The 26,905-nt window shown below is 45.3% G+C and overlaps 1 protein-coding gene across 4 annotated transcripts in view; it reads left to right on the forward strand.

Moving 5' to 3' along the window:
* MID2 (midline 2) overlaps positions 1-26,905 on the forward strand; it is a 337,379-nt gene that overhangs the window by 190,548 nt on the left and 119,926 nt on the right. For all 4 annotated transcript variants that reach the window (XM_075132350.1, XM_075132351.1, XM_075132349.1 and 1 more), the window contains one exon: positions 25,957-26,052. In XM_075132350.1, coding sequence (XP_074988451.1) covers positions 25,957-26,052 — 96 coding nt within the window. The remainder of the gene's footprint in view (positions 1-25,956; positions 26,053-26,905) is intronic.

Here is a 26,905-nt window from a genome sequence, read left to right on the forward strand (position 1 = left end):
TTAATAAAATATTTAAACACTTTTCAGCAGCACTGCAGTGGCACAGCAAACTCTTATAATATCCAGAAATAGGGGAGTGTTACGGACAGGTCAAACCCACTGGCACCAGCCCGCCTCAGTAATCCTTGTACACTTCAACAGCACTGTACAATGTCAGTTAGACAAATCACTCTCCCCATGTTATAGATGGACAAACTGAGGAACAGTGAGGTGAAGGGACTCACCCAAGGTAATTGGAACACAGGTTAGAACCAATGTCTCCTGACCCCTTATCTAATATTGAATTGACTGATATCACCCAAGCCAATCATGTCACTTCTCTAGGCTTCAGGGCAGAGCAGTGCAGTAATGGCACTTCAGTACGCACCTCGGAGAGATGCCCACCCTCTCAATGAACGTGAATCTGGCACTCAATGTACTGGCCTCCTCGTTCACTGGCAGTTTCCTTCCCAACGTACAGGTAGTAAGTATCACAAGCATTGACTGGGTCAGCTTTGGGAAAGGTATCCTAGATCTGTCATTATGTGGATCGCCCCCACAGTCTTTTTAAAATATGGGTTCAATATTTGCTCCCTTCCAGACCTCTGGGATAGTGGCTGTTTTTAATGATTGCAAATTTTGCTAGCAGCCTAGCTATTGCATACATAAGCTCCTTCAGAACCTTTGAATGGACTGTCTGGGCCTGGTGACTTGGTGCATTTTAAATTATCAGGTTGCTCCAGCATCTGTCATCTCATTCTTATTACTAGCAAAGACCAGGTCCAGGGTAGGCATCTCCACAACATCCTCAGTGGTGAAGACTGATACAAATAAATCATTTATCTTCCCAGCAGTGTCATTACATTTCTTAGCTGTCGCTTTAGCCCCGGGTTATCCCACTAGAGCGATTTTCATAGTTACATGAGACACTGTAAAGCAAAAGATGCTATGGAATCTCATGGGGTAGGTCCAGTCCATTGTTTACTTACCAATATACCATGCAGTAACAGAAGACGAAAAGAGAAGTGCAACACACTCTTCCAATGCAGGGGAGAATTCACATTTATTCTGGGCTCTCTTCTTGCTATCAGGATGGAGTGCAAGAGATTAAACACAGTAGGCTGGCTCTTGTTTATCAGATTCTTTTGCAGGCTTCCTACTTCTGATAGACTGAAGAATCTCGTGTTCGTTTTTGCTTTGGATTGCTTCCCCAGCTGCCCAAGTTGAAGGATGGCGTTTTCTGTAGCACTGGAGTGCTACAGAACATTTCATGACGCTCTCAGGAACAGCAGGCAGTTGCATGGGTTTCTGTTGGGGTGTGCATGCTGGTGTCCTGGGAGCCATTCCAGTCCCTGCACATCCACAGGCTGTTAGCTTTACACCTGTCCTTTCTTGTCTTGTTTCTAAAGTTTGTTTTAAAAAAGTGAATAATTAAACTTCCAAAAATAGAGGGAAACCTGAGAGTGTGAGTACAGCTGAGGGGTGAGTCTGCCAGGTAGGCGAGAGATCCCCTTTGCTCTTGGCTCTGTCATTCTCCTGTGTGCCCTCTGTGGGCTTCCAGGAGCAGTTTTGGAACTACAAATGTAATGAAGCAGGAGGCTGAACACAGACCGTTCAGAGGGATATGTTAAAAGAGAAATGTAATCAGCCTCCCCATTAGCAGTACAGAGGTTCAGTTATGTGTCTGGGGCACTTCGGTAATTGTGGGGAGATGCTATGACCCCTGGCTTACTCCATTAAGATGGCTGAGAAGATGCAACATGCCTGGGTTACTCGGATAATATCGGGGTAGAGTGAGGTGACACTGACCAGGCTATAGAGTGGGTCTTGGACAGTGATGTGTTGATGACCTGTGGCCAACAGAGTTCTTGCTGAGGGTTTGTGGAAAACTGGCTGTTCGCATGGGGCTGGCTCTCCTCTTGGTCCTCCGCTGCTAAGTTGTATTAATTGGAGTTATTAATGGAAGCTATTGAATACTTTCCGAGTGTGACTTTCCAGGGAAGGAATTGCTGTGACTGCCATGGGAATGTTATGTAGCTGCCAAAGGGAGGAGAAGTCTGGGAAGGGCAGTGTTCTGTGTGATTGTGAACGGGGGAGAGGGAGGTGTCCCAGAGGCAGGTCTGAGTGCCCCTGTGGAGAATAATGTCATTCTGGATTCATTCGCTAGAAGTGGACAGTGTGCTCAGTATGGGGAGAGGCCTCTGTCTTGGTCCCAGAAGCTTGCAGTCTAAAGAGATGTGGCAAATGCTGATTGTCCCAGCAGAAGGATGCTCCTCGGTGTGCTGAGTTAGTCTTTCTGAGCGGTGGGTTCGGAGCTTAATGGTGGTGAGTTTCACAGGTGGAATTGGTTTTGAAGTGGGATGTGACTGATGTGAGGGGAGACCCCTGGTATCCTGGGGACGGGGGTCACCAGGCATGGGAGTAGGAATGCAGAAGGTTGTGTGAGGGGAGGAGATAAAGGCATCGCACTAAGACAAGTTCCCAGCCTGCTTTGCTCCAGTAACATGGGGCGCTCTAGCTACTGGAACCTGTCTGCCCAAGTGTTCCTGCTCAGGGCCGGCTCCAGGTACCAATGAAATAAGGAGGTGCCTGGGGCGGCAAATGTAAAGGGGCGGCAGGATGTCGGGCGCTGGGGTGGGAATTCGGCGGCCGCTCCATGCTCGGCGGCAATTCGGCGGCGGGGACGCGACTCTTCTTCGGTCACTGGCGGCAATTCGGCGGCCGCACCATCACTCCACCTCCATGTTCGGCGACAAGGTTTTTTGTTTCGGTTTTTTTGGCTCTTGGGGCAGCAAAAATGCTGGAGCCGTCCTTGTTCATACTGCACTCCTCACCGAGGTGTCTGAGGGTCACATCCTCCACAGGTGTAAATTAGGGTCAGTCCTTTGAAACCAATGATGCTAGGACAGTTTATATCCATTGAGGAGCAGGCCCAGAGTGCCTGTATCCTCTAGGATTACTCCATTGCCCCAGAGAAGAAAAGCGATGGAACCCTTGCGAGTCCTGCCGATATAACAGAGCCTCTCTGGGGAGAGACCCTCCCCAGCCGTGCATGGTAACAGAAATGCTGCTGTGATGCTGCTGAATTCTCAGAGACACCCTCTGATGGGAGGACATGGGGATTAGCTATATGGATCTGGCAGTTTTAGCATAACACAGCCAGACTCATGCATTAATGTCTGTCTGTGTCCCTTTGCAATCTAGACTGAGAGAACCCAGAGCAGCAACACTTCTCTCAGCAGGTGAATAGAAATCTAGATACACAAAGTAACAGTCGCGTCTCCTCTCACTCCACCCAAAATCTCTTTGCTTTGTGTATTCATCTCTCAGGCTTTGATGCATGTTGGCAGTGGGAATTAATGAAATGTCCAGGCTATCTGTGTTCCGATCGCCTGGACAGGATTGGCTTTGTTGTGGGAAGTTCACCTTGACTGAAGTTTGTTCACCTCCTATCACTGAGTTTTAGAGGTTACCCAGACCTGACCTGTGTAATTAAAGACTCTACTTCCCTGCCTTCTACACCGAGGCCCCGTGATCCACTTCCAGCAGGGTTTATGCTAGTTAGCTGCAGGGCAATGCTTGGTACACAAACCTTTGTTTTTTTGTACGCACGAGTGCATGCTGGTACCTGTTCTAACCGTGCAATTCCTGCTGTCTGAAGACAAGCTGTTCTGCTACTGTGGGATCAGATCCCTGTAAAAACAGGTCACAGTATGATCTGGAGGATGGTGTGGATTGCACCCTCAGCAAGTTTGAAGATGACACTAAATTGGGAGGAGTGGTAGATAAGATGGAGGATAGGGATAGCATACAGAGGGACCTAGACAAATTAGAGGATTGGGCCAAAAGAAATCTCATGAGGTTCAACAAGGACAAGTGCAGAGTCCTGCACTTAGGATGGAAGAATCCCATACACTGCTACAGACTAGGGACCAAGTGACTAGACAGCAGTTATGCAGAAAAGGACCTAGAGGTTACAGTGGATGAGAAGCTGGATATGAGTCACCAGTGTGCCCTTGTTGCCAAGAAGGCTAATGGCATTTTGGGCTGTATAAGTAGGGGCATTGCCAGCAGATCGAGGGACGTGATCATTCCCCTCTGTTTGACATTGGTGAGGCCTCATCTGGAGTACTGAGTCCAGTTTTGGGCCCCACACTGTAAGAATTGGAAAGAGTCCAGCGGAGGGCAACAAACATGATCAGGGGACTGGAACACATGGCTTTTGAGGAGAGGCTGAGGGAACTGGGATTGTTTAGTCTGCAGAAGCGAAGAATGAGGGGGGATTTGATAGCTACTTTAACTACCTGAAAGGGTGTTCCAAAGAGAATGGATCTAGGCTGTTCTCAGTGGTACCAGATGGCAGATCAAGGACTAATGTAGTGGGGAGGTCTAGGTTGGCTATTAGGAAAAACTTTTTCACTAGGAGGGTGGTGAAGCACTGGAATGCACTACCTAGGGAGGTGGTGGAATCTCCTTCCTTACAGGTTTTTAAGGTCAGGCTTGACAAAGCCCTGGCTGGGATGATTTAGTTGTGGATTGGTCCTGCATTGAGCAGGGGGTTGGACTAGATGACCTCCTGAGGTCTCTTCCAACCCTGATATTCTAGGGTTCTATGACAGTCGCTGAAAGAATGAAATGTGGGTTTTTTTAAAGTATAATTTACATCCAGAAACCTTCAAGGAAAAAATGTTGAGCATTCTTATACACCTTCAAAGAGACAAGGCTTCATCCCAGGTTTGCAGGACACAGGCTGTGGTACATAGCTCGCGCCCAACACAATGTAAATCTGCCTTGCCACCGTCAATACTTCAGAAGTGTGAATGAATCTCCGCAGGTGGAGCTGACAGCGCTGTGAACCTCGGTGAGCAAAATTATGACACATCCTTAATTTTAAGTGACAATTTGTTTTGATTGCGAGATTTTCCAGTGGCCTCAGTGGTCAGGAACCACATTTGTATAAATGGAACAGGATTACTTTAATTCTCTTTCACAGCGATGCCTCTACAGTTTCCATCCCCCCAGGCCTGCCAGAAAACACAGCTCATGAGAAACCACAGGAATAATGGAATTTCCTGAAAAGGAGAAATGAGCACATTCTCATTACCACATTTTTGTCGCTACAAATGATTCTCATCCATTCATGTATTAAGGAGTTCTTGTTATTCATAAACAGTCCCATGCAGTAAATGGTCTCCAGCTGATAATATAATACGGAGAGGCAGAAACAGAAATGCCTTGGCAAAGTGCAGGTGGCCGCTTGTCTAGGTATAGCACAGTGAATCTCTGGCCCTTTCCATATTCAGGAGGAGGAGAGGCCGCTGGAATAGTCTCTTCATTATTAACTCATTTGCTTTTCAGCGCCAGATGACTCATCATAACAAACCAATCTGAGATGCGTGCTTCAGAGACTCCCTTTTATAATTCAGACAACTGTGGCTGACTTAATGGACCTGTCGTTGAATGTGCGATCGATGGGCGATATCTGTGAAATGTCATGCAGGGGGAATGCTGGCACTGTAAGAAAGTAGGATGCCTTTAGGCTTCAGTGTATTGTGGGAATGGCAGGGCGAGGCTTGCTGGGTCAGTGAAGAGAGAAAGGCGGTGCCGGTAGAAAACCGAGATTGGTCAAAGCCTGGCCCGTGCAGCCACAATGCAAGCATCGTCCTGTGCCCCATGGAGGTGCAGCCTGCACAGTGCCTAGGCCCCGAGACTAACGCAAAGCCTGGATCCCATGCATGCAGCACTTTCTCTGAATCCCACCAGCCTTCAGCAGCCTCCCTTGGCTTGGTCGCAGTGGCAGAGATTGAGAATTCATCCACTCTCCCAAGTCATTCAGTGTTAAGTGTGGTGAATCTTCATTGTTAGCAGGGGTGTAGTTAGTGTGCGTGGGGCCGGGAGGAGATTAGATTTGGAGAGAATCAGGGAAGCTACATGGAGTGAAGGCTGGGCTCAGAAGAGTGCACAGAACTGGGCTGGGTTGCCAGATGTCCCCTCCTCTGAGCGCCTATAAATCTTGTGGCAAAAGAAAATAGCAAGAAATGTGGCAGGTAGTCGGACACTTGTGCTCTGTTCTTGACTCTGTCACCTTGGGCATGTCAGTGCCTTTCTCTGCACCTCAGGTTCCTGATCTGGAAGCTAGAGAGTGGTGTTGTAATGGGCTGTTGTGAGGCTCAGCTAATTAAGGTGGGCGAAGTGCTTTGAGATCATCGGATAAAGTGAGGTAAGATGTCAGCTCGGAGTCACAGACAGAGCATGCTGCTCACATGCTGCTGCCTCTGCCTCCTCGTCTTTTCCCTTCAGTGGGGTGGTTCTTACCTTGTACTTTTTGGCATGTACCCTTACCTAGCCCAATGCAGTCATGCGTTCTTCCTGATGTCGCTTGTCACACTGCCGTCCTCTTCCCCGCAGTTTGTATTGGAAGTGAGATGTATCTTGAGGTCTGTTCAGTTGCTGTAAATGAATATTGTGGGGGGGAGAAAACGTGGATTTGTGCTGGAAATGGCCCAACTTGATTATCATACACATTGTAAGGAGAGTGATCACTTTAGATAAGCTATTACCAGAAGGAGAGTGGAGTGGGGGGAGATATTTTTTCATGCTTTGTGTGTATAAAAGATCTTCTACACTTTCCACAATATGCATCCGATGAAGTGAGCTGTAGCTCACGAAAGCTTATGCTCAAATAAATTGGTTAGTCTCTAAGGTGCCACAAGTACTCCTTTTCTATTTACACACAATAGCTGTTTACATATTTCCATACATTTACTGCACCTCTGTCTGACTTCTCTCTGTGGGGGGCGGGTTACTCTTATTTTTGCACACAGGGGTCGCAGTCAGGATCAGGGCCCCGCTGTGCTGGGCACTCCACAAATATAAAAAGACTTCCTGCCCCAAAGAGCTTATCTCAGTGGAGAATCCCATCCTTTTGCTAAGAGCTCAGTTTAGCAGCCCTCCTCCATATGCATTATAATGAAGCCAGGGGAACCTGTGGCTTATCAGTCATTGTACACCAGCTTTGTACAGATGTGTGCTATTAAATAAATTAGACCAGTGCTTTTCAACCTTTTTTCATTTGCAGACTCCTAAAAAATTTTGAATGGAGGTGTGGTCCCCTTTGGAAATCTTAGACCTAGTCTGCAGACCCCCCAGGGTCCACAGAACACAGATTGAAAACCACTTCTCTATGGTAATGACAACCTTTGGCGGACCCCTTAGACATAGTCTGCGGACCCCCATGGGTCTGCGGACCCCAGATCTAAGACCGCTGAATTAGACAATCACCCCTGACAGTTCATTGATTAAATTGCTCTTTTATGGTACATACTGCACTTCAAGCTACTCTAGATCCTATATTATGGTTAGGTTCAGGGCTGGTGTCCCAGGCAAGGAGCATCTTTGGTGTCCACTCGCTCCATTTGTTAAACTTTTGAATACGTTTTTTTTAATTGCATTTATAACCCATTTCATGACTTTGATGCACAATCTGCATGCACGATTTATCACTGGCATATAAGATGATAAATTTGCACGCTAGGATCTGTATATCTGTATTTATTCGTACCATATATAAGCAAATAAAAAAGTTTCCTCTAAGCTTATAGAAACTTTTTAATTTTAAGAATAATTGAAATGTACTAACATCAAGAAATGGAACTGTGCACCAACACTGGGTAGACCAGTATTAAATAGTGTTACAGCAGGTGACCGCTTTAGAGAAGGTTAGTGAAACACAGAATACCTGAAACATTTTACTTCAAACATTCTATTTTTCCTTTTGTCACTAAAAACAAAAACAGCACCCTGAATCTGGCCCTTCCCAAGCCCGGCACCCCAGGTATCTGCCTGGGTCACCTGTCCCTAAATCCGTCCCTGGTTGGGTTCATATTTAGACTCGACTGTACGTCAATTGGACTAGTTGTAAACCATATCAGTTTCATTTTACTACCTTTTCCACCAGAGGTGAGGTAAGAAGCATCTTGCGGGTTATACTTGTTGGACAAGAATGTTTGCGTGCAGGCAGTTCTTAGTCTGGAAGCAGCAACACTGTTCCACTCCCTGGTTTTAGGTGGCAGGACAACATAAGAATCCTCCTTATACCTCTCTGTGAACCCACAATTGCTTACTGTAAAGTGGAAGGAGAGTTTCCAAAACCTCTGAATCCGTAGGCCCCTACCCTTTGATGGTTACGTTATTATGCTCTGTCAGGCATGCAGAATACCCTGTGTGTTCATGTGCGTGCACATACATTCACAAGCCATGCAAAGTGCACTTCCTTTTCTACCATGACGGTAGCATCGGTTTGGCTCTAATGAAGAGTTCTGCTTTGATGTCGAGCCAAGACCCTCAGGAATCACTGAGAAAATTACCTGAAGCGACCTGTGTCCAGAGCAATAAAAATAGCAGCAGTTAGTTTGGAGGATAAGAGCTGTTTCCTAAGAGGTTGGGACTGGAAGAAGTTTCAGCTGCCTGGCTGTCTCCCCAAAGGTAGCGTGTCCTCCCCATCAAGAAGAAGAACAGTATGCAAGAGGGCAGGCATCACACGTCTGCCTAGAGAAAACCAGACCTTTAAATGCAAGGAATAAGCTTTTTGCAGAGCTCCCTGCAAATGCAGGCCCTCTGTAACGTGCACGTCATGGGTGTGGGATGTTGCTGTTGCAGTTCTTCAGAAGGCGATATGCTGCTGATCCAAAGCAATACCTGGGCTGAGTGGGGAGAATTTGCCAGTCTAGTGGGCTTTGTCAAATTTGTTTTATTTCATTGACAGACTAGGCTCTTCTGGAAACACCAGGACACTTGCCTTCCACTTTCTTCTCAAGGGGAAACTTCTCTTAAAAACAAACTAGACAGCAGATCCCTGACCCCTTGTCAAGATCTGGACGTGGACCCTTCATGGCAGTTGCGATTCTCTGCTGAGCCGGCAGCAGCGGGAGTTTAAGCTGGGCTTTGCCATTCATTTCCCCCTTATCACTGTCAGTAGCCAAAACAGCATAGTTGTTAATAAATCTTTGGATGCTACAGCTACTAGATTCCCACAGCAAAGTATTTTCTTTAACACCTACATGCTAATATACGCTGCAACAGCTGTCATAAAACAGTGCAACAAAATACTACTTAGAATTAGTTACAACTGAAAACACATTATTGAAGTTACAGTATATCAACTTGCCAAAATGCTGGAAATCTGACTAAGAAATGACCCCGGGTCTGTGAAGCTCAGATTGGATCCAAAATCAATATGTCTTTTTCTCCCCCTGCTAATTTGAAATGGTGATGAGGAGTGGGGAGAAAAAAAGCATGAGAATTAGTCAAGTATGAAATGGGAGAGAGTGAGGGGAAGCAGCGGTGGGCGACATTGGCAGTCTCTCTGCACAGCTACTGTGGAAGGAAGGAGTAAATAATGCATTATGGTTTTGGTGGTTAAGTAAACTTCCATGCAGATCCATCTGATCTCATTAGGCCACTGCTGGATTCTTTCAGTTAATTACATGATTGTTCTGGTGGTGAACCTGACACGTCTGTCACATGGGCGGTGCGGCTGGTTTCTTTTGCTTTTCACAAAGGAGGGGGTGTCTTGCAATGGGGTGGTGGCAGGATGTGGGGGGGGAGAAATTGCATTACAGTGAGTGTTTTATTATCTTCTGTGCAACAAGATGTTTATTCTCAATAATTGAGTGCAGTAAGGATGAGTTATGGAAAGGCTGATTAACTCCGTCCAAGAGAAAATGCTTGAAAAGCACTAAGAAGACTGAAATCCAATATGTGCTAATTAGCCAGTGGCACAACAAACTCAGCTGCATCTTTTGCATTAAATTAGCCCTGTTTGCTAGTTGGTGTTTTGTTTTTGTTTTTGTTTTTATTTACATTTCTAGGCAGGCATTAGTTACAGCATATGCTAATTCAGCCTGCTTTGAAATGAGGAATCTAGAGGGGCTTGTTTCTGCTCTTATCTGCCTGTAACAGCAGACCTGTCTCACTGCAATATTCTGGTTGGTGTCAGAAGAGTGGTGGATCTGGATTCCAGGAGTGTGATTCTCCTCTCACGTCAATGTAAATTGGGAATAAAGCTGTGGGGTTGGTGGACATGAGAGGGCAAGCAGGTCCAGGTGGGAATGGTGGAAGGCCCCTAAAAGAGGGAGGGGCCACTGGTGCCCAAACTGTGGCCCTGCCCCCACTCCTTCCGCTCAAGGTTCTGTCCCCACGCTGTCCCTTCTCCCCTCCCCCCCAAGACCCACCCGCTCCTGCCCATTGCTCACCCTTATGGCCAGTAAAAAGTGGGAGGGCCTTGGCGCCCCCCCCCCTTATTTTGACTCCCCGGGGTTCAGGCTTTGCTGAGCTAATTGCCTTTGAGCTTAGGTGGGCCACGGAATTGCTTGTCTTCATCTCTGTGGGTGAAACCGCTAGCGGGATGCAGACCAGGGGATGAGCCTACGGTTGCCAACTTTCTAATCGCACAAAACCGAACATCACTGCCCTGCCGTGCCCCTTTTCTGAGGTCCCGTCCCCTCACTCCAACCCCCCCCCCCCACATTGTTGCTCGCTTTCCCACACCCTCACTCACTTTCACCAGGCTGGGGCATGGGGTGCAGGAGGGGGTATGGGCTCTGGCTGGGATGTGGGCTCTGGGGTGGGGCCAGAAATTAAGGGTTCAGGGTGTGGGTGGGGCTCAGGGCTTGGGCAGGAGGTTGGGTACAGGGGGGTGAGGTCTCTGGCTGGGGGTGTGGGCTCTGGGGTGGGGCCATGGATGAGGGGTTTGGGATACAGCATGGGCCTCGGGCATCACTCATCTCTGGCAGCTCCCAGAAGCGGCAACGTGTCCCTCCAGCTCCTAGGCATGGGGGCGGCTAGGTGGCGCCACGTGTTGCCCCTGGCTGCAGGTGCGGCCCCTGCAGCAACCATTGGCCAGGAACGCAGCCATTGTTAGTGAGGACCTAGAGAGTGTATAGGCTCATGCCACCCATCCCCCGCAAAGCTGACTCCTTCCTGTGAAGAATCATTACGTTTGAACCATTGATGATCAGATTTTGTGGGAAATGAGACATGGAGCAAACTTGCTGTGAAAAACCTGGCAGTGTGGTGCAATCTCCAGGGAGAAGCAGGAAGGCAAAATGATTATTCTGAATAGATATTCAGCGATACTGGTGATCGCCTGTGACCCCTCTCACTGCAAAGGGTTTCACACATTGCTGTGCATACACGCAGTGCTCCTGAAATGCAGCCGCCTCTGTGGAGAAGTTGCAGCAGCCATGATAGCAAGCCCAGTGTGATGGAGAGGTAAGGAATTCTTGGCCCAGGACATGAGGTAAGGCCCTCTTTGTGGAAATGGCCACAGCGTCTGCCTCTTCCACAAAGAATGGATAGGACTTCGGTTTTCAAAGTGATGCCCATAGGCCCCATGTAGCAGAATGCCTAGAATGCAAACCCGATGTCTGGATTCAAAGACGCCCCCTGTGGCAAAGAACTGCTGCCAAAGTGGCTGTTAACTGCCTTGAACAGACGGACAGATGCATGCCAGGGTATCTGCGAGGAAAGCGATGGCAAGTGAGGGCTAGGATCTACCTGAGCTTTCAAGTGCTGGCAGGACAGCTGGAAAGCAGCTCACAGGCAGGCTCATACTTGTTGGGTTTTAACATAATATAAAATCTCCCTGTGATCTCCACTTTGTTCAGTGCTTAACTAGATGGCTAGTTGTTTCTCGTCTGGGAGGAATGTGAACTGTATGTGCCTCGTGGTGGTCAGCTGAAAGAGAAGGATCCATGTCAGGAATTTCTCCCCTTGAGCATGGAGGCTGGCACTGTACCAGTGGGAATCCAAAGGGTTAATGGAATCTGCTGCTCTAGAATCAGCTGTGTGCAGTTTCCCACTGTTTGAGGCGAAGAACAAAAATGGAACAATGCCGTCTTGTTGGGCTTTGAGGATCCTCTGCAATTTAGGACCGGAGGATCAGCACAGGGACAAAGACCCAGGAGGATCCAATGCTTTTCCTTCCGCATCGTGGAGGCACGGTCATCAATTTGGGACGCTCATGCATCAGAACAGTGCCTGGGACACAATGATTTCATTAATGTCAGTGGCTGAGATGTGACCTGAGAGAAGAGTGGGTGTCTGAATGCTCTGCTCAGTGCTACAGTTTTGTGTGTGACCTCAGTCTAACTAGGCAGAGCAATAAAAGATGGTATGATAAACATGCAACCTTGTCATTGCTGGGGCTTTCGTCTAACTGATGGGATAATTATCAGTCTCTCTTTTGGCTCAAAGCTTCGTTTCCAGACAATATTGAGCACAATTATAAACACTGTCATATCTGCACCATAACAAATTGTTTGATTTTCTAGGTCAAATCTGCTACTTAGGGTGATGTCACTCATGAAAGCTGGTATTTTATTTCTGCTTTTACCAGCATTATTTTGCTTCAAAATGACTTAAAATGCATTAGTGTCATAGCCTGTGAGCTACTCGGAGATTTTTGGCAGACTAAATTGTACCTTTCCTTTCTTTGTTCTAGTAGCAATTTTTCCATTAAGATACAAAAACGGAATAAATTATGCTCGTCTCAAATAGATTTTTTCCTAATTAATTTTGCTAAAACAGTCAGGGGGAGGAAGAGGAGGTTGATTTTTAAACACTTCATCAGAAATGGACACAACTAGTGCAGCTAATGAGCACCTCCACCAATACTCCTGGGACCTTTCTTCTGATGCGCTCCTGGATAGCTGAGGTCAGCCAAAGCACTTCTGTTAACAGTTCCAAGATTTTAAATTCTCTGGCTCTGGCATTTTCTGTGGAGGGAACTCCTCAATTCTAGCAGACTTGTCTTGTTAGTGTGCCAGAGCCTGAGTTTTCAGCTAGGCAGTGGGGAGTTGTGATCACTGCCCTGGTTGGCTAAAAATTGCCCACATCCTATTATCACTACACTCTCTCCCCTCCACTCCAGCCCACGTGTTTGACTCATCCACCTCTTCCATCTTGTCTTTTAGACACTAAGCCCTCTGGGGCATGTTTGCACAGTGCCTGACACTGTGGGGCCCAGTCTGGTTAGATTCTTGCTGCTACTGCAATAGTGTGTTAAAAGGTAATAAAAGTTTGTTCACCTTCTATGGAGGGTGCAAGGGCCATGTGTTTATCTAGGCCTTTGCCTGCACTGGAGTTCCATTAAGTGTTGGATGGGGTTTGGGTTTTATCCTCCTTAAGGTTGTGTCTGGTAAGTGATTTGGGCATTGCCTGTATCTGGCCAGTTGGCTATTTGTGATGAAATTTTTATTTATTTTTTCCCAGTGGCTTGGGCAGCGTGTGACTATTTTGCTGATATGGCTTGTATTACAGCTACTGTATGTGTATTGGCAATGCCTGGTGCATACAAGGCAGGTGCCATATTTCACTCATTCCTGTGATCCTTACTGGCCCAGGAAAGAGGCGAGCTTAGTCTTCTGTGTGGGTCATCATCAGCGTTGAGGCTGGTGACCCTCAAGAAAGGGGACGTACTTGCAGGAATCAGTATCGGGGATCCAGTTGCTCTGTCGTGGGTCTGTGAAGAGAGCGAAAGCTATTGTTTCTTTGGTTAAAACTGAGTTACCACAATGAAATGAGTGTTTGAGGCCTGCTCTGGAGATGCAGAGGGATGCTGCTCAGGCCCAGAGGCATAGCCTCACCTTTAGAGACATGAGGCGTTCCAGTGACAGGAATGGCTGCTTTTCTGTGCCACTGCATCTAGCCAGCAATTCCAACCTGGTGAATAGTCGTGTTACATCTTCGCCTATAGAGTATCTCTTCATTGGTGACAGGTGGTGAGATTTCTCAGTGCCAGCAAGGCCTTTCCAGGACGCCATTGCTCCAGTGTAGCACCTAAACCTGCCCAAGAAAAAATAATATTCAGAAACGTCATTCTGTGGGAGCAGGTAGAGTTACTTTAAGGAAATAGCCCCGAGAAAAATGCCCCAGCCCTGGAGCCAGTGGGGAATGGCCATCCTGCCCCAAGAGAGCATTCTGAAAATGTATTTTGAACAGAATTTCTGGAAAATAGAGTGGGCCTTGTCTCCACAAGAAAGCTGCACCAGTTTAACATCAATCAGTTTTTAAACCTATTTAGTAAAATTATTGCAAACCCCAGTGTGAATAATATGATTTATTTCAGTTCTGCTCATTAAATGCCTACTTGACTTTGGCCAAACCAAAATGAGCCTGGTTCAAACCAAACTGAACCAATCAAACCAAGTTGGCCTTTTGCACCAACTTAACAGATTTGGTTTAATATCACAATTAAAAAAAATTAAACCAGTGGAGCATTCTCCTGTAGATAGTCTCAGAGTAGCTACGCCAGTTTGCATCTCTGCCCTGCTGGACGTACAGGTTTAGGGCAAGAGGGATTCACTTGGTACTTAGCAGTTTGATTTGCAGCTAAGGGATGTTTGATAACCCAGCTAGTAACTGAATTGATGTACATTCCTAAGGCAATAAGTGAATCTCACAGGCTTTGCAGCTTGCTGGGCTCCTTCACCTACAGGAAGAAGGCAGTAGTGTGAAGTAGATCAGCAGGTGTTGGAATGTAAAAGTATTTGGTTCAGAGCATCCATTTATTTGGATTTAGGAAGTAACCAGGATTATGGGATTTAGCTGGGAAAACATAACAATAGAACATAAAGTTGGACTGGGTGGCATAGTTGATATTTGTATTTGGAGACCAGGAAACTGTCTCACTGATGAAACCAGGCTTGCTTTGTTGACCTGGACAATAAGTAGAATTAACGCATTCCAAACCAATGGTAATAAAACCAGTAGGAATGGACAGTGGTATCAGCATACTATGTAGCTGTGCAGGAGATCAGCGCTCAGGAGCAGCATGGCTCACAAATGATATGTTCAAGGATACTGGGTGATGTGGAGTGGAGGTGGGAAGAAAAGCTGCACTCTTCATATACTGCCAGTTCTACTCCATATTATTATTAGTCATAGTTATTGACTTATTATCAACAATGTGCTAAGTGCTGGACAAGACCCTAAGAGAAAGATGGTCTCTGCCCCAGAGAGTCTGAGATGCTGTGCACTGGGAAACCCAGACAGGCAGGGCTGGGATGCTCACCACTTACACAAACCATCTGCCCTCCATTCCAGGGAAAGTAAAACACCTTATTGGGAGGAGGTATTGTTTCATATTCTCTGTGTATATATAAAGTCTGCTGCAGTTTCCACGGTATGCATCCGATGAAGTGAGCTGTAGCTCACGAAAGCTCATGCTCAAATAAATTGGTTAGGGTCTCTAAGGTGCCACAAGTACTCCTTATCTTATAGAGAAGTCTTGTCTTTCCTCAATTCAGAGCTTTTCTCTTGTAAAGTTCTGTGATTTGTATATTACAGTCCTTTGTTGTTTAAAGAAATTCTGCTTGAATTGCTTATTCATTAATCCCTTCAGTCCCCTGCTCAACTTTAGCCCCGTGCGCCTCCTTTTAAACATAGTTTGTGTCTCCAACTGCTTATCTTCTCTGTCAGTCTCCTGCTTAGAGTCAGTACGCACTGTGGGATGGTTACACTTACCTCTTATGAGAACCCACTGGAATGTGTTAAATATCTATGTAACACCCAGTAGGTGTCGCTCACATTTCTGTGTGCCAGATCTCTCAGCCCACTCAGGTGATCTGAGGGCAGCTGTGGCTGTTGCTGTGTGCACCCTCAGACTGCCAAGAAACCTGTTTGCTGGGAGTCTGATGGCTTTGCCCTGTTTGTTTCAGTGGTGGTGGTGCTTTTAAATACACTTTCCCCATCTCTCCTAGGCCAAAATAGCTTAAATCTGTGAACTCCTGAGCATGCTGCACAGCCGGTTTGTCGGGGCTATGTTTGGGGAGAACCAAGATGGGTGGAGGTGTGAAGTGGTGGGAGTTTTGTTCTGTGATGGCTGTGCCCACTGGTGAGTGTGCTGTGTGAGTGGGGGGACCAGTGTGCTTCTGTTTCAGTTTGACATTTTGGGGTTGTTTGTAATTAATGGCTGGGGTGCCCTGGATCGGTGTCCTCTTTAAAAATCCAAATAAAGCCGCAAATTTAAACAGCCACCCAGCACAAGTAGCCTTTTGTGAGGGAAATGCGGAGCCAGAGTCCTTTGAGAGCTCTTGCTCAGTTCTGTAATAAGCAAATCCAGATGCATTCATTTTGCATCCATTTGCTGCCTTTCTAATGAAGCATTAGTAGTATCTGATGGGGTTGGTTTTAAAGTGAATTTAGTGAGGGTGAAAGGCAGCACATGACAGCCCAGGACAGAGTCCCCTTTGTGTATCCACTGGGGTGTGAGTCTCTGGGTGTCAAATGCTCCAGGCATTTCCCCACCAGCAGGAAGACCTTTCTGAAATGAAAGCTGAAATTCTCCTGACTCAAGGAGCTGCCGTTTTAAGAGCCTTGAAGTGAGGCTACTTTCCAGGGATTGTCAGTCATGGCAAGTGCCAAGCAGCAGCGGCGATGTTTGGGTTGGGGACACAGGCACCAGAGTGAAGTGTGCAGTATAAAAACCTAGAGAGTGATACTGTAAACTGATCTGGCCATTCCTTCCGATAAGGACATTCAACAGCCATCCCACGATACTGACTCGTGATCACCTGCATTAGGCTGGATTTGAAGCAGTGACTAGATGGAAAAAGGCTATGCATCACATCTCCCAGGCGAGTTTTCTGGAGTAATTTTGGTGGTTAAATGCTCACATTTGAAGGCAACAGTAGACATTCTTGTGGAATATGTTAGTTAATCCAGTGGCGAGGGTAAGGAACATTCAGGAAACTCCAATTATTAAGGTTACACTGGGAAGGCTAATTTGGCCACATTTCACACCAACATTTATAGTTTATAGTGTACTCTGATAACATAAAGGATTATATTAAAGGTTACATTTAATAAGGGAGAAAGGAATAAAAAATATTCTGTATTTCCAGCATGGCTGAGCTAACACGGCTAGAGCAAATTCAAATTTGCAGTTTCTCAATTTGTCTTGGTCTCATGGCCTTGGTATTGCATTAACAATTGTTTCTTAAATTTTCTAATTTTGGATTTGTTTTATTTTTCTTATCTTCTCTTTTCTCTTTCTTATTTTTTCTTAAAAGAAAATAGAAAAATAAACTGGTGATAATTGGTTTTCATAGGTTACAGAGCTAGCAAAGCTTGTAAGCTATGAACCAGCAAGCTGGCACCTAATTAACCACCTTTTATGTGGAGAATGCATCTATCTTTAAGTGCACCTAGACCCCAGGGAATACTGTACTGCTCATGCTTAGGAAGTGATTCTAAAATGGTCATATGTTTACATACAAAGCAAAAGCTGTTGCCTTCAAAGAGAACTGAGGTAAGTGGGGAAGTGGGATACCGGGAGGAAGCACGAGCAGGAGAGCGCAAGAGGGGAGGGTTCCTGCCTCATACTGAGAAAGCGGGATGATCAGCGAGTTATCTTAAGTGCCTATACACAAATGCAAGAAGCCTGGGAAACAAGCAGGGAGAACTGGAAGTCCTGGCACAGTCAAGGAATTATGATGTGATTGGAATAACAGAGACTTCGTGGGTTAACTCACATGACTGGATTACTGTCATGGATGGATATAAACTGTTCAGGAAGGACAGGCAGGGCAGAAAAGGAGGGGCAGTTGCATTGTATGTAAGAGAGCAGTATGACTGCTCAGAGCTCTGGTATGAAACTGCAGAAAAACTTGAGAGTCTCTGGATTAAGTTTAGAAGTGTGAGCAACAATGGTGATGTTGTGGTGGGAGTCTGCTATAGACCACTGGATCAGGGGGATGAGGTGGACAAGGCTTTCTTCCAGCAACTAACTGAAGTTGCTAGATCTCAGGCCCTGGTTCTCATGGGAGACTTCAATTACCCTGATATCTGCTGGGAGAGCAATACAGCGGTGCACAGACAATCCAAGAAGTTTTTGGAAAGTGTAGGGGACAATTTCCTGGTGCAAGTGCTGGAGAAACCAACTAGGGGCAGAGCTCTTCTTGACCTGCTGCTCACAACCCAGGAAGAATTAGTAGGGAAAGCAAAAGTGGATGGGAACTTGGGAGGCAGAGACCATGATCTAGTTGAGTTCAGGATCCTGACACAAGGAAGAAAGGAGAGCAGCAGAATACGGACCCTGGACTTCAGAAAAGCAGACTTTGACTCCCTCCGGGAACTGATGGGCAGGATCCCCTGGGAGAATAACATGAGGGGGAAAGGAGTCCAGGAGAGCGGGCTGTATTTTAAAGAATCCTTATTGAGGTTCCAGGAACAAACCATCCCGATGTGTAGAAAGAATTGTAAATATGGCAGGCAACCAGCTTGGCTTAACAGTGAAATCTTTGCTGATCTTAAACACAAAAAAGAATCTTAGAAGAAGTGGAAGATTGGACCAATGACCAGGGAGGAGTATAAAAATATTGCTCAGGCATGCAGGAGTGAAATCAGGAAGGCCAAATCACACTTGGAGTTGCAGCTAGCAAGGGATGTTAAGAGTAACAAGAAGGGTTTCTTCAGGTATGTTGGCAACAAGAAGAAAGCCAAGGAAAGTGTGGGCCCCTTACTGAATGAGGGCGCAGCCTAGTGACAGAGGATGTGGAAAAAGCTAATGTACTCAATGCTTTTTTTGCCTCTGTTTTCACGAACAGGGTCATCTCCCAGACTACTGCACTGGGCAGCACAGCATGGGGAGGAGGTGACCAGCCCTCTGTGGAGAAAGAAGTGGTTCGGGACTATTTAGAAAAGCTGGACGAGCAAAAGTCCATGGGGCCGGATGCGCCGCATCCGAGAGTACTAAAAGAGTTGGCGGATGTGATTGTAGAGCCATTGGCCATTATCTTTGAAAACTCATGGCGATTGGGGAAGGTCCCAGATGACTGGAAAAAGGCTAATGTAGTGTCCATCTTTTAAAAACAGAAGGAGGAGGATCCTGGGAACTACAGGCCAGTCAGCCTCACCTTAGTACCGGGAAAAATCATGGAGCAGGTCCTCAAGGAATCAATTCTGAAGTACTTAGAGGAGAGGAAAGTGATCAGGAACAGTCAGCATGGATTCACCAAGGGCAAGTCATGCCTGACTAATCTAATTGCCTTCTGTGACGAGATAACTGGCTCTATAGATGAGGGGAAAGCAGTGAATGTGTTATTCCTTGACTTTAGCAAAGCTTTTGATACGATATCCCACAGTATTCTTGCCAGCAAGTTAAAGAAATATGGGCTGGATGAATGGACTATAAGGTGGATAGAAAGTTGGCTACATCGTCGGGCAAACAGGGTAGTGATCAATGGCTCCATGTCTAGTTGGCAGCCGGTATCAAGTGGAGTGCCTCAAGGGTCGGTCCTGGGGCCGGTTTTGTTCAATATCTTCATTAATAATCTGAAAGATGGCGTGGACTGCACCCTCATCAAGTTTACAGATGACACTAAACTGGGAGGAGTGGTAGATACGCTGGAGGGTAGGGATAGGATACTGTCAGGGTTCCTTCCCCACTCTGAACTCTAGGGTACAGATGTGGGGACGTGCAAGAAAGATCCCCTAAGCTTATTCTTACCAGTTTAGGTTAAAAAATTCCCCAAGGTACAAACTTTGCCTTGTCCTTGAACAGTATGCTGCCACCACCAAGCATTTTAAACAAAGAACGGGGAAAGAGACCACTTGGAGACATCTTTCCCCAAAATATCCCCCCAAGATCTACACCCCCTTTCCTGGGGAAGGCTTGATAAGAATCCTCACCAATTTGTACAGGTGAACACAAACCCAAACCCTTGGATCTTAAGAACCAATGAAAAATCAATCAGGTCCTTAAAAGAAGAATTTTAATTAAAGAAAAGGTAAAAGAATCACCTCTGTAAAATCAGGATGGAAAATACTTTACAGGGTATTCAGATTCAAAACACAGAGGATTCCCCTCTGGGCAAAACGTTAAAGTTACAGAAAACAGGAATAAACCTCCCTCTTAACACAGGGAAAATTCACATAAAGCAAAAGATAAACTAATCCGCCTTGCCTGGCTTACCTATACTGTTTGCAATATTGGAGACTTGGATTAGGATGGGTTAGAGAAGATGAATTTCTGTCTGGCTTCTCTCAGTCCGAAGAGAGAACCACCACGTAAAACAAAGAGCACAAAACAAAAGCCTTTCCACACCTCCCCCCTCCCCCAAAGATTTGAAAATATCTTGTTCCTTTATTGGTCCTTTGGGTCAGGTGCCAACCAGGTTAGCTGAGCTTCTTAACCCTTTACAGGTAACAGGATGTTGCCTCTGGCCAGGAGGGATTTTATAGCACTGTATACAGAAAGGTGGTTACCCTTTCCTTTATATTTATGACAGATACAGAGGGACCTAGACAAATTAGAGGATTGGGCCAAAAGAAATCTGATGAGGTTCAATAAGGACAAGTGCAGAGTCCTGCACTTAGGACGGAAGAATCCCATGCACTGCTACAGACTGGGGACCGAATGGCTAGGCAGCAGTTCTGCAGAAAAGGACCTAGGGGTTATAGTGGATGAGAAGCTGGATATGAGTCAGCAGTGTGCCCTTGTTGCCAAGAAGGCTAATGGCATTTTGGGCTGTATAACTAGGGGCATTGCCAGCAGATTGAGGGTTGTGATCATTCCTCTCTATTTGACATTGGTGAGGCCTCATCTGGAGTACTGAGTCCAGTTTTGGGCCCCACATTACAAGAAGGATGTGGAAAAATTGGAAAGCGTCCAGCGGAGGGCAACAAAAATGATCAGGGGACTGGAACACATGACTTATGAGGAGAGGCTGAGGGAATTGGGATTGTTTAGTCTGCAGAAGAGAAGAGTAAGGGGGGATTTGATAGCTGCTTTCAACTACCTGAAAGGGGGTTCCAAAGAGGATGGATCTAGACTGTTCTCAGTGGTAGCAGATGACAGAATAAGGTGTAATGGTTTCAAGTTGCAGTGCGGGAGGTTTAGGTTGGATATTAGGAAAAACTTTTTCACTAGGAGGGTGGTGAAGCACTGGAATGGGTTACACAGGGAGGTGGTGGAATTTCCTTCCTTAAAGGTTTTTAAAGTCAGGCTTGACAAAGCCCTGGCAGGGGTGATTTAGTTGTGGATTGGTCCTGCTTTGAGCAGGGGGTTGGACTAGATTATCTCCTGAGTTCCCTTCCAACCTTGACATTCTATGGTTTGATTCTATGACTATGTCCATGCCAAGGTCCAAGCTTCTGCAGTTTTTGTTGGGGGTCGGATGCAGAGAGGAAGTATGGTTATCATTTTTAATTTAAATTAAATCTACCTATTTTGGGCCAAAGGAATTTTGCTCATACTCATGCTGTTGCTGCTCCGCCTTTCCCCACTGCAAAAGATCACTGTTGTGCAGGGACCAAGACAGGAATATTTCGGGTCAGGAAGTAAATGCTTTGGAAAATTATAGAGACAAGGTGGGTGACTTAATATCTTTTATTGGACCAGCTTCTGTTGGTGAAAGAGACAAACTTTTGAGTTCTATAGGCACTCTTGTTCAGGAAAAATAGAGCATGGGAAAATAAGAGTTAAACAGAAATTATAATTTCTGTAATTATAGATATAATAACTACCTGGTATAATTAGGACTTCAGGTATATTAGAACTTCTTTTTGTTTTTCAGCAAATTAAACAGAAGCAACCTATTTTTGCATTTTCATTTACTATCCTAGTCCCGGTACTAGCAATGGTCAGCCCTGTCTTTCAGCAAAGATAGTTTGAAGAACAGGAGTATCAAAAAGATCTTTTTATTTAGTACATTCTTAGGGCCGGGAAAGTCATTTTAATATCAGAGAATACTTAATGAATTGATGCCTGCTCAATATAAAGTGTTATGAATGCTTTAGAGGACACACACAATCTCTTAGGAAGAAAGACAACAGTTTCCAGAAGCTGACAATGGACGACAGGGGATGGATCACTTGGTGATTACCTGTTCTGTTCATTCCCTCTGGGACATTGGCCACTGTTGGTAGACATGATACTGGGATAGATGGACCTTTGGTCTGACCCAGCATGGCCATTCTTATGTTCTTAGCTGTAGATCCTGGATTCCTGAACAGCTATTTGAAGGATTTAATGTAATGAAGTCTTTAACGGAAAACTCATTTCGCCCACCCTCCTTGCTCTTCAACAGCATTAGACCATTAAAGAAGATCAACCCCCATTTCAGCGCAGAAACTCCAGTGTAGCCAAGTCAACGATGAGAAAGATAATTAGCAAGTTAAATGCTCAGTTCTTTATTCAAATTATGTTTAATAATATTGAGCTATAAGAAAACAGTGGCAAAAACTGTTAACAGCTGGCTTTTTCATTATCAACGTAGGTTTGTTTTGCATAGCATTTTCAGCTTAATGAAAGCTGCCTGAGTTTCCTGTCATTTTTCAATCCTATTTCTATATTATGCTTTATCAGCCATTGGCTAGCAATTCGCAGGATTGCAAATGAGCTCTGAATATTTTAGGAGCCACTGGGTTTCAGGAATTAATGATGTGCCTGTATTTTATGACTGTGATTCAAGTTCCATTGGCTAACCAGCCCCAGAATTATATGTGCATGCAGAGGGAATCCTTGTTTATGGGACTGTTAGAGTCTTGCTGGGAGCTATGGGCTGCAGTTCCAAGCCAAGTATGAATAAAACACCACAGGGATTCTTTTTCGGCTCTGAAGTTTCAAATATTAATAGGGTATCATTTTCATGACACGTATTGCAACAGGTTGTGAGCACTTTGTTATAAAACATTTTCTCTTAGTGGAATCACATATTTTAATGGAAATGTGATGTCATTTAAATTATTGATATCCAAAAGCACAAGTCCACTGTGTGTCCACAGATATTGAAATAGTTTCAGATGGGCTCTTTTCTAGCTGCTCCCATGTCTGTTAGATTGCATTCCTCTCCATAAATATTACATCAACCAGCACACCAGGACCGATGTGGCAGCAAACCAGCATTTAGCGTAATAGGCAGCAAGTGGAAGCATGATTGCAAACTGTCTCAGTTCATCTAAATGGCCCAGGCTTCCACACAAAACTTTCTAGTTGTGGTTAGCCACAATTGACTTTTTTCTTTCTCTATAATATTAACAACCCTCCTTCAGAAATTTGACAAAGAGTTCATCTAATGTAGGGGTTGGCATGTACCCTAGGGAGTCAGAAAGTCCCCTGGGAGAGAATGTGGGCTGGCTTTTGCTCTTGCGCCGTGGTAAATCTATAGCCAGTGGATTTACTCTGGATTTACACCACTGTCTTTTTGTTCTATGTTTGTACAGTGCCTTGCACAATGGGCTCTTAGGTGCCACTGCATTACAAACCATAAATAATTATAGCTGAGAGTGCAGTTTTGTGGGTGTGGTGGTGCGAGGGTTGTGTTTGTATTTCTGACATTCGAGACTGTGGCTAGACAGATTGACCAAGGTGCACACTCTGGCTAGGGGCTGTAAGCCTTCTACAATGCTGCATCTCCATTGGATCGGGGAGCAGCATAGCAGCATAACACTTCAGAGTGTGTTAAGATCAAAGTTTGTTGTATTTACCCATCTGCCAACCCGAGTTTTCTCTGTCCAAGTTTTGAAGCGTCTTACAGCACACTGCGTACGCGCTTGCTACACTGCTTTAAACTTCCTCATGCTTACTTAGAAAATAAAAATCTCTCTCCATCTCCTGTTCACTGGTCCCATTTCAGAAAAGATTTCCCTTGCTTTTGGGCCCACCCTTTCAATTAGTCAAAGAAAAGACAACATTTGGGTTTCCAGTGTCCCATCTCAATTCCATCCCTTGACACAGCAGCGTCAGTACAAGGCTGTCTAGGTGCTGGACAGGAATCAAACAGTCCCCTCACCGTACATTGCACTTTGAAAATGTTAACCTCTAGCTCTTTATAAATACAAGAGGATTAAAGGGTCTGAAGGGCTTATAACGGGATGTCGAGAGAATCCAAAGTGACCAGTCAAAATGTCGGCATAGCCATCAAAATAAACAATCTCTCGGGAATCTCTATCTGCTTTAGTTGAAATCCTGCTTTCTGTTATTAAATTGTAATTTACCAAGAACAAAATGCTAGTCCGATTGGGGAATTGGGAACAGAAATGAAGACAGCTTGTAGTTATGTCGCTGAGGCCACAACTTTTCTCCCAGGAGCCTTTTATCTCAATAACAGACACAGGATGAGGAGGGGAGAGAATGGATGGAAAATAGAGTAGTTTATTCATATCGGACAGGTTTCCCAATTGAAAACTGGATGCAGAATAGCATCTGGTGCTGCTAAAAGAAGAGTTGTCTGAACAATGTCCAGCTAGGGACTCATTGGCAACTTGTCAACAGCCTCAAGAGATACACTGCACTTGTCTCAATCGGCACAGATTGCAGTCTTCCGCATCTCCGAAAACTGCAAACCATGAAAACTACAAATCTGAGCGTGCAGTACTCTGTCTTTACCTGAGTAGCCTAGAGGTAGGCTTGGAAGGATTAGATTTTTATCGGCAAATGTCAATAAATGTCAATACCATACACACCCAACTGACGAAAAATATTTTCATTGATAACAATAAAAATTTACAGATCGGCAAAGTAAGAAAAATGCTGCTTGAGAACTTATTAGAGTTTGATTTAAGAGTATTTACTTTATATATTTGACACATTATGTAGACAATTTGTGTTTTAATGGTTGCAAAGCTTTAACTTTTTGAATCTCGGCGGTCTAAAGTAATTAAATAATAATTGCCTCCCCTCCCCATACTCTGTTGCTGTTACAGTTTTCTACAACTGTGAAAATTTAAATAAATAAAAATGAAAAAAAATGCTTATCAATACACATTGTGTCAAAATTATAAAAAAAAAGGAAATTGAATTCTGCCAAGCCTACCTATATGTATTGCTCTGTGAAAGGTGGGGAAAATAAGTGTGTGATTTTTATGGGTTTTATAATGTTCCAAGGAGCCTGAAGCTATTTAACAAAAAACTGTTTGCTTTTTACTTTGGAAATATGAGGAATATAAAGTCTGGTCTGCCCTGTTTTTATTGAAGGACTCTTTGGTAACAATGTGAGATTCCTCTGCCTGCAGTTGAAAGGGAGGAAAGATGGGGAGATGTATCTTTAACATCTTTTTCTTCCAGGTGTGAGCAGGACATTGGAGTTGTATACTGTAGCTATTAACATAAGTGCAGTGTGTTTAGTGTCTTGACTCTCACTTCAGTTTCCCATGCTCAGCATCTTTTGATGTCATAACAGAGCTGCCAACCCCAATTATTTTAAATCACGTGCCAGGTCCCAAAAAAACCACGACATTTTAAAAATATGGTGTTCTTTTTATTTGCCTTCTGGTTTTTGAGCCTATAGGGGTCATGTTTTTCAGCTTTGTTCTGCAACACCAACGATTAGAAATTTATGTGTTTAAAAAAAACCTTATATAATTTCATGACTCCAGGAGCTGGGGCTTTAGAAATACCCCTAATATCATGGGGAAATTGCAAGAGTTGGAATAAGTTCTTCTGATGTGCATAGAGTTTTCCAGGAAAGTCAGGGGAGTCAGACTCAGTTTTGTACATTAAAAGACAAAAAGAAAAAAAAAATCAAGGCAGGGTTAAAAACCCACCTCCCAAATTCCAGGAGGTGCCTCCGGAGGAGGCACAAACACAGTCCCTCCTCTGTGCTGATGACCTTTAAGGGTGCAGGCTGCATTGCCAAACCCTGTGGGCCACTTGTACTGTGCTGCCCTCTAGCCACCCATGAAAGTTACTGTAGTTGTCAACCTGGGATAATGAAATAACATTAACTTTGGCTTAGAAGCAGATTATTGTGCCTCCCTCTTCTACATGAAGCAGCATTCCAGCATTCTGTGGTAGCTGCATATGGCCCGGGTGGAAGCTGCCAGTGCCCAAAGCCGTTAATGTGTGTGTGTTTTGTCATCAATAATGTTCTGAGATGTTCATAATCCATGGAGCTGGTTCTCCAGCTCTGCTGATGCTTACGCTCTCTTTCTTTCTTTTTTTCCCTTCATTCCTTCCCGTTTCTGTGCTGGCAGCAAACCCTGGAGACGAACCTCACCAACCTGGTTAAACGCAATAGCGAACTCGAAAACCAGATGGCCAAGCTGATACAGATCTGCCAGCAGGTGGAGGTACGTGGTGGCAATGCTTCATAGAGCGGGGGTCCGTGCTGGCTGAGGGGTGTGTGCATTGGGGGCGTGATACCTGCCTGCAGCATGGGAACCCTGAATGGGGGAGAGGGGTTATTTGGGGTGATGATTGGGGGGCAACGGGGTGAAATTTGGAAAGGGATCATGCAGGGGAAAGCCCTGGCGTGAGATGAATGAGGCTGCAGGATGGTGTCCCAAGGGCAATGGCAGAAACCCCATACCTTGATTAATTTAAATCTAGGCAGGACAGACTGCTGGTAAATACTATATTACAATGAGCAAACTGCACTAGCTATGGGGGAGGTAGCTTAATAGCACGTTCCCTCTAACCGAGATTGTTCTGTGCAATTCTCCCATGGCAGCTGGATGTTGGGAGGTGGACGGTGTCAGTGATGAATGGGGGCATGCACTGCCTGACCACTGTGGGTGCGTCATCCTCTCAGGGTGTAGGGGGATTAGTTGACACAGGGAGGTGTAGTTTACATCTCCTTGCCCCAGGTTGGGCCAGTCTGGCCCAATATAGCTAGAGTTGTGAGCCGGTAAAGTGTCTGAGACAATTTCTCGGGAGAAGATAGTTTGTCTGGAGGAGGGAAAATGGAAGTGGCTGATGGAACATAAACGAATAATTATAACTGTACTGTGGAGAGGAGTATGGAGTAAGCAGCATGGGGTCTGCACTGGAGTCTCTGCTCTTAACTGCCTTTGTAAGTGCTGTGGAGGAAGCAGAAACCCGTATGCAGTGAGAGCTGGAGAGACCGTATCGTAAAACACCCCTGTTAGAGGACAAACAAGCAACAATCAATGAGATGAGAGGTAGTGTAGATAGTTGCAGGGG

This window comes from Caretta caretta, chromosome 9 (genome assembly GCF_965140235.1).
Source record: "Caretta caretta isolate rCarCar2 chromosome 9, rCarCar1.hap1, whole genome shotgun sequence".
Taxonomy (NCBI): Eukaryota; Metazoa; Chordata; order Testudines; family Cheloniidae; genus Caretta; species Caretta caretta.